Source organism: Triticum aestivum, chromosome 3D (genome assembly GCF_018294505.1).
Source record: "Triticum aestivum cultivar Chinese Spring chromosome 3D, IWGSC CS RefSeq v2.1, whole genome shotgun sequence".
Lineage (NCBI taxonomy): Eukaryota > Viridiplantae > Streptophyta > Magnoliopsida > Poales > Poaceae > Triticum > Triticum aestivum.
In genome coordinates this window covers 93,731,082-93,739,093 of record NC_057802.1, presented here as the reverse complement: position 1 = coordinate 93,739,093, position 8,012 = coordinate 93,731,082, and the positions used below count along the sequence as shown (strand labels likewise).

General features: G+C 44.2%; 1 protein-coding gene and 1 non-coding gene across 2 annotated transcripts; one reads left to right on the top strand and one right to left on the bottom strand.

Annotated features, from left to right (window-relative positions):
• Positions 1-3,250: 3,250 nt before the first annotated feature.
• LOC123081224 (small nucleolar RNA SNORA5) lies at positions 3,251-3,372 on the top strand. The gene has a single exon (XR_006438699.1). It is a non-coding gene; the product is annotated as a small nucleolar RNA SNORA5 (small nucleolar RNA).
• A 3,426-nt stretch (positions 3,373-6,798) lies between these two features.
• LOC123077654 (glycine-rich cell wall structural protein) lies at positions 6,799-8,012 on the bottom strand. The gene is made up of 3 exons (XM_044499950.1): positions 7,802-8,012; positions 7,267-7,702; positions 6,799-7,181 (listed from the first exon to the last, which is right to left on the bottom strand). The coding sequence occupies exons 2-3, from the start codon at positions 7,691-7,693 to the stop codon at positions 7,066-7,068; spliced, it is 543 nt and encodes a 180-aa protein (XP_044355885.1). The 5' UTR covers positions 7,694-7,702; positions 7,802-8,012; the 3' UTR covers positions 6,799-7,065.

The following is an 8,012-nucleotide window of genomic DNA, read 5'->3' as shown; positions in this document are numbered from 1 at the left end:
CTGAAGAAGGATGGTGGGAACACCAACTCGAAACTGACAAGACATTGCACCAAATAATTCTTTAACCTTAGTATTTCTGGATCGATTACCTTCTGAGAGATTGCATTGAGGAATGCACATAGCTTCACAGTGGCTAATCGAACATTTTTCGGTAGAAGCCCCCTCAATGCAATCGGAAGCAGTTGCGTCATAATCACGTGGCAGTCATGAGACTTTAGGTTCTGAAACTTTTTCTCTGCAATATTTATTATTCCCTTTATATTCGACGAGAAGCCAGATGGGACCTTCATACTGAGCAGGCATTCAAAGAAGATCTCCTTATCTTCTTTGGTAAGAGAGTAGCTGGTAGGACCTTCATCCTGCTTTGGATGAATGCCGTCTTTTTCGTGCACATGTTGCCGGTCCTCATGTGCCTCTGGTGTATCTTTTGTCTTCCCATACACACCCAAGAAGCCTAGCATGTTCACGCAAAGATTCTTCGTCATGTGCATCACGTCGATTGCAGAGCGGACCTCTAGGTCTTTCCAATAGGGTAGGTCCCAAAATATGATTTCTTCTTCCACATGGGTGCGAGTCCCTTAGCGTTATTCGGAACAGATTGTCCGCCAGAACCCTTTCCAAAGATTACTTGTTAATCCTTGACCATATCAAGTATGCCATCACCAGTACGGAGGACAGGCTTCTTCCGGTGATCTGCCTCACCTTTGAAATGCTTGCCTTTCTTTCGACATTGATGGTTGGTCAGAAGAAATCGACGATGTCCCAGGTACACATTCTTCCTGCATTTGTCCAAATATATACTTCCGGTACCATCTAAACAGTGCGTGCATGTGTGGTATCCCTTATTTGTCTATCCTGAAAGGTTACTAAGAGCAGGCCAATCATTGATGGTTACAAACAGCAACACATGTAGGTCAAATTCTTGTTGTTTGTGCTCATCCCACACACATACACCCTTTCCATTCCACAGCTGTAAAAGTTCTTCAACTAATGGCCTTAGGTACACATCAATGTTGTTACCGGGTTGCCTAGGGCCTTGGATGAGCACTGACATCATAATGAACTTCCGCTTCATGCACAACCAAGGAGGAAGATTATAGATACATACAGTCACGGGTCAGGTGCTACGATTGTTGCTCTGCTCCCCAAAAGGATTAATGCCATCTGCACTTAAACCAAACCATACGTTCCTTGTGTCACCTGCAAAGTCCCCCCACTTTCTCTCGATTTTTCTGCACTTCTACCCGTCAGCGGGTGCTCTCAACTTACCGTCTTTCTTACGGTCTTCTTTGTGCCATCGCAACAACTTGGCATGCTCTTTGTTTCTGAACAGACGTTTCAACCGTGGTATTAAGGAGCATACCACATCACCTTGGCAGGAACCCTCTTCCTGGGGCGCTCGCCCTCAACATCACCAGGGTCATCTCGTCTGATCTTATACCGCAATGCACCGCATACCGTGCATTTGTTCAAATCCTCGTACTCACCCGGTAGAGTATGCGGTCATTAGGGCATGGATGTATCTTCTGCACCTCCAATCCTAGAGGGCATAGAACCTTCTTTGCTTCGTACGTACTGTCGGGCAATTCGTTATCTTTTGGAAGCTTCTTCTTCATTATTTTCAGTAGCTTCCCAAATCTGTTGTCAGATACACCATTGTCTGCCTTCCATTGCAGCAATTTCAGTGTGGTGCCGAGCTTTGTGTTGTCATCTTCGCAATTTGGGTACAACCTTTTTTGTGATCCTCTAACATGCGATCGAACTTCAACTTCTCCCTTTCACTTTGGCATTCTCTCTTTTGCATCAACAATGACCCGGCAAGGATCATCATCGGACACATTGCCTGGTTCCTCTTGATCTTCAGCTCCCCCCCGTTGCAGTATCACCGTATTCAGGGGGATAGTTGTCATCATCCTCTTCTTCTTTGTTGTCTTCCATCATAACCCCTCTTTCTCCGTGCTTGGTCCAAACATTATAGTGTGGCATGAAACCCTTCTCAAGAAGGTGGATGTGAAGCGTGTTCGCGGAAGAGTGGTCCTTCGTATTCCCACAGACAATACATGGACAATACATACAACCATTCTGCTTGTTTGCCCCGGCCACTTTGAGAAATTTATGCAGTCCCTCAATATCTCGAAGGTCTGTCGGTCACCGTACATCCATTCCCGGTTCATCTACATGCATTATATAATTAAGTGTATCAAAAACCATTACAGAACATCATGAATAGAGAAGTGACCAAATTAATACAAGTTCATCATCACATTAAAACCAAAGTACAGTAGTGACCAAATGTTATTAGTGAAAAAATAAATACATAAAGGTCATACATAGTTCTCATAGAACAACGTATAGCTCTCTAGAGCATCTAATTAAAACATACATTGAAACTAACATACAACTATGTAAAACATTTAAATGCAACAACAAATGCGATCATAATCGCAACTAAGGCAACAATCGATCCAACGGCATAATTATACCAACCCTCATTATGAATGGCATATTTTCTAATCTTTCTAAACTTCAAGCGCATTGCATCCATCTTGATCTTATGATCATCGACGACATCCGCAACGTGCAACTCCAATTCCATCTTCTCCTCCTCAATTCTTTTCATTTTTTTCTTCAAGTAATTGTTTTCTTTTTCAACTAAATTTAACCTCCCAATAAGAGGGTCGGTTGAAATTTCCGGTTCACATACCTCCTAGATAAAACATCTATGTCACGTTGGTCGGCATAATTGTTATAAACATTAAATAAAACAAATAATAATAAAAGATAATATACCACATCCGAATCATAGACAAGATGAGGGCCGACGGGGGCGGATACCAAAACCATGGCACTATATAATAATAAAAGTAAGAAAATTTACAAGTATCTATCTAAATTATACAAGTAAGAATTTTTTTCTTTTAAAAAGAAGATAAGAACAAGAGGCTCACCACGGTGGTGTCGGCGACGAGATCGGCGCGGGCCATCGACGGCGGTGAGAGCGGGGACGGGACGGGACGGACCGTCAAACCTAGACAAATCTTGAGGAAAATAGCGGTTGGAGGTCGAGCTTGGAGAGGAGAAAGCTTAAGTGTGGCTCGGGCATTTCATCGAACACCTTATGTGCATAGGAGGTGAGAGCAGAGCAGCAAACACCTCCCGCACGCCGGCCGGCCAAAAACAGAGGAGTGAGCGGACAGGGGTGAGCATATATATAGGCATTTCTTTAGTCCCGGTTGGTGGCTAGAACCGAGGCAGAAGCCTGATCTTTAGTCCCGGTTCCAGCCACCAACCGGGACTAAAGAGGCTGCCCCAGGAGCGAGGCCTTTTGGTCCCGGTTCATGTCTGGAACCGGGACCTATGGCCCCCGAAGTTGGCCGGCGCCCTGGCCTCACGAACCGGGACTGATGCACTCATTGGTCCCGGTTCGTAATAGAACTGGAATTAATGTTCTTATCTGATCTAGACCAAAGCCCTATTTTCTACTAGTGTAAGGAAGACAAGGGGCTAGAGAATCAATAGTGACCTTGTCTATTATTAAGGACAGTAAAACCGAGTCTAATCCCATGCCATCACGGTTGTGACCGTCAGATAATAGCTCCTTGTCGTTCCTGACCGTCGGATGGCTATAATGACCACGTAATTAACCGATGTGCTTGCTGTCCGAGGGAGGCCTACTCCGGTGGAAAAATCCGCCACCTCTGGTTGATTGGGCTAGGAAGCCCTTTAAACGGTTGGGCCAGCACATTCCACGGTGGATAAAATAACTGGCAGGTTGGGCCAGCACATTCCACGGTGGATAAAATAACTCGCATCCGACGTCGCTTCAGTTCGTAGATACGAAAATGATACGGCATGGAAAGGGCAGCGACCCTCCCTGATCTCTCGCAGTCTCGTTCTCTCTGGCGGCCGATGAATCCTATCGGTTGTCGCCCCTCTTGATCTCTCTACCGAGCGGATCCCTTATTTCCTTTCCATCCACGAGTTCGCCTCCTTGAAGGTGCGTGCAGCAGGGGGACGCTCCACTCTCAGACCGGTTGTGGCGAAGGGATCTACTTTCAGACCGGTGCAGCAGGGAGGAACTTTGATGCGGCGGTGATGGTCGACCGAGGGAAAATGTCTGGTGCACCCGAGTTTGTGGTGCTACCGGTGCACCAAACTTACATTCTTTTTTAAAATGTTCAAAAAATACTAAAAAAATTACCACATCGCATAACATCAATGTAGGTTGTCATAAAATTTCAAGTCAAAATTTAAAACATAACTTAAAAAATAAAAATAACAAATTCAACATTAAATAGTACGTAACATAATTTGGGTTTTAAATTTGGCCCATTATCACACGAGTGTCAAATTTATCATTTTTGTATCTCAAAAAATATTTCAAATTTGTATATAAAATACTTTATAGCATCTGGTGCACCGGTAGCACCACTAGTACAGGTGCACCGGATACATTCCCATTCGACCGAGATGGGCTCCATTGGCGGCATCTCGGCAAGAGAAAAGGGTCCGAGCCTAATTTCTCATGGCTACCGCGGGTACAGATCACTCCTTCTCTTTATCTTGGGTGCTCTAATAGTCAGATTTGTACTTTCCACATGCAGGAGTACTATGCGACTACAATCTGGAAGTCACCGCCCCCATCTTACTCAAAATTCTTATCCATGTTAATGTAGGCATGGCTGCCTATGTTTGAGCCTTGCCTTTTTTTTACTGTTTTCTCCCATGCAGTCTACTTTTTTTAAATGTTGACCAGATCTATGTTAGAGAATATATCATAATGTTATGTGCCTATGATTTTTTTAATCAGATATTTTTGCTCTTTACAGGAAACATATTAATTACTACACTGACCTGCCCATATATCTTGAGTTATGTAGGAGGATGCTATTTTTCGTTGAAGAGATTGTAATATATAAGAGTACATGTTTTTTATATTCTTCTCAAACATAGGGAGTATTATGGAATGGCACTACTTACTACTATCCATAGATGCATATACACCGAGTTTCCACATAGGAAATTCCCACCAATCAAATTCCAAAAAATTCCTCCCTCTACGCCAAGGTATCATCTAGCGACTGCTAAGTTTCTGACCAAGACATGCATTTGATTTCTGACCCATTGCATATTGTTTCACCAGTAATGCATTCATGTTTTTAATGCAGTAAATAATCATATTGCTAACTATTTTTTCTTGGATTTAGTGGTCTATTCTATCTGCAAATCGAGGGGTGGTTCTCTATGTAGCGGCACATTTTTCAAAAAAATTGCATTGTAAGATACGAAATGAAATGAATTGCTTTATTAACTTAATTTAACAAGACAGTATTTGGCTTCATTTATATGTATCAATCCTTAACATTACAGTGTGAAAATGGACGGGCGCCGCAACGCGCGCCATCAATAAGACTCTAATTCTAGGTTCCTCCTAATTTTTTACCCATTGTTGTGGAAACAACACAAGAAAGATGGGGCATGAACTTAGTTCCCGAGCTCAAATAGTAGCAACAAATTCAAAAAAAATAATGTTTGGGCAACAAACATTTTGAATTGTTCAGGCTGTGTGCAACATTTCATGAAAGTTAACATTCATCATGGTCTAGAAAATAAACAAAATGGAGCACACAGCCTGAACTCACAAAACTATTTTAAAGTTTGGGTCTATCTAGGGCACATCTAGATGTGCTCTAATTATTGCACATCTAAGTGACCCAATCAAACTAGAAAGAAAAAGAAAAAAGACTAATGAAGATGCTTGCACGAATCTTTACGTAAAATCAATGGCATAGGACTTAGATGTGCAATATTTAGGGCATATCTAAATGTGTTTTAGCAAAACTGTTTTTTTTTTAGTATTTGTTTTTGCAAAGCACCATGTATGTTATTTCTTCACGAAGTTCTGCATGCAGCTTGAACACTCAAACGTGTTTGTTTCCAAAAATATGTTTTTTTGTTGGTTTGCCTGCATTTACTCTTCACTCAGATGCTTGTGAGTTCAGGAGCAAAATGAATATGTGGGGAACAGATTCTGATATTTTTTACACATGATATGACCCTCACATACCATTCTCAAGAATGCATTTTGATGTTTCTTGCAACGCACGGGCATTTTACTAATCAAGATTAAAAAAAGATGAACTTTAAAATAAAATAAATGAAAAGACAACAACACGGGGAGTCTTAATGGGTGGCCCGAGAAAAGGAACAGGGAAGGCATAGGCCCGGTAAGGGAATGATGGAACCAGCGTGACAACAGTGCAAGCATCTACGCGTGCCATCGGACGGCAGAAAAATTAGACTAAAGGCCAATTATTTCCAGTCGAGTGAAAAATAGCAATTCCGTTATGTATAGTACTCCTACGAAGAGAATGCTAATTTGGCTCCCGGGCTCAGCTGCACCCGCTCCGACGAAAAAATCAAAACAAATACTAAAAAAATTCAAAAAATTCCAAAAAAAATTATGTGATAGATAATTTGATGCGTGAGGTTCTCTGAAAATTTCAACTCGTTTGGATTTGAGCAGCTCTCTGCAAAAAAGACAAAATCGGGGTCTGTAAAAAAGTTTATTGTTCACGAACTGTTTTGACCCGATTTGTCTTTTTTGCCGAGAGCTGCTTAGATATCCAAATGAGCTGAAATTTAAAGCGGACCTCACGCATCAAATTATCTACCACACAAAAAAATTGAAATTTTTTGAATTTTTCTAATATTTGTTTGGATTTTTTTTCTGAGCGGGAGCATCTGAGCCCGGGCTCAGATGCGGATTTTCGTCCTACGAAGCCACACCCCACAGACTTACGCCATTACAGAGAATATTACATTTTTGTAAGGTACAAGAATCATTACATACCACACATCATGTCCATGTACGCGTAGCTTTTTATTTAGGTAGTATAGTATAATATACTCCCTCCGTTCCAGTAATGTAAGACGTTATTCGTGGCTACAACGGATCATGGTGAATCAACTAAGGCAGATGATGAAGACTGGCCACGGGGGCGCACAGGTACGTGGCCGTCGTAGAGCGCGCGAGCAATGGCTGCAGCTAGCCACTTCAGTACTTCACCACCTACTGCCGTGCTTGCCGCCATGGTACTTGCCGCCGTGCTTGCCGCCATGGTACTTGCCGCCGTGATGGTGCCCGCTGCCATGCCCGGTGTGGTACGATCCCATGTGACCTGCACCCACGCATGCGCCCACGTTTTATGGCGTCTCGCGCGTCTCAAACTTACTTGACAGCTGATGAATGAAGGTGCGTATTACCGTGGTGCTCCCCGTGAGAAGGGTAAGCCGCCGGCGCGTAGCCGTGCGCCTGATAGCCGCCGTGCGGAGGGTAGGCGCCGGCAGCAGGAGGGTACCCGAGCTGCGCGTGGCCGCCGCCGTATCCGTGCTGCTGCACGTGCCCGCCGTACCCGTGCTCGTGGCCATGGCCGTGCTGCGCATGTCCGCCGCCGTACCCGTGCTCGTAGCCGCCGTGCCCGTGCTGCGCATGTCCGCCGTACCCGTGCTCGTAGCTCTGTCCATGGCCGCCGTAGCCCTGCTGGTAGCCCTGCACGTGGCCACCGCCGTAGCCGTGCCCCTGGCCGTATGACGATCCGTAGCCGTGGCCTTTCCCGCCGTTAACGAGGCCGGACACGAAGCCCTTCACGCCGCCGTTGTGGCCGCCGTGCATGTCGTGGCCTCCACCCATGATCGATTACTAGTCACCAATAAATATAAGATCAGTCCATTAGCTATTGACGAGTTGCAAGCTTGTAAAGCGAACAAAATGCATATGAAACGACTCGTGATCACTTACGAGAATTAGCAGCTAGCACACACGGAGAGATGATTGCTCGGTGATTTGTGTTTGATCTAGCTCGTTGCTGCTCAAAAACTGTCGAGAGTGCGACCCATTTTATACTCGCGCGGCCTGATTCGGCGACGCGTACCACCCGTGTGAACCACGCACGTCAGTTTAGATTCGTTTTCAATATATTTAACAATTTGGCGATCAGGTTCGATCCGTA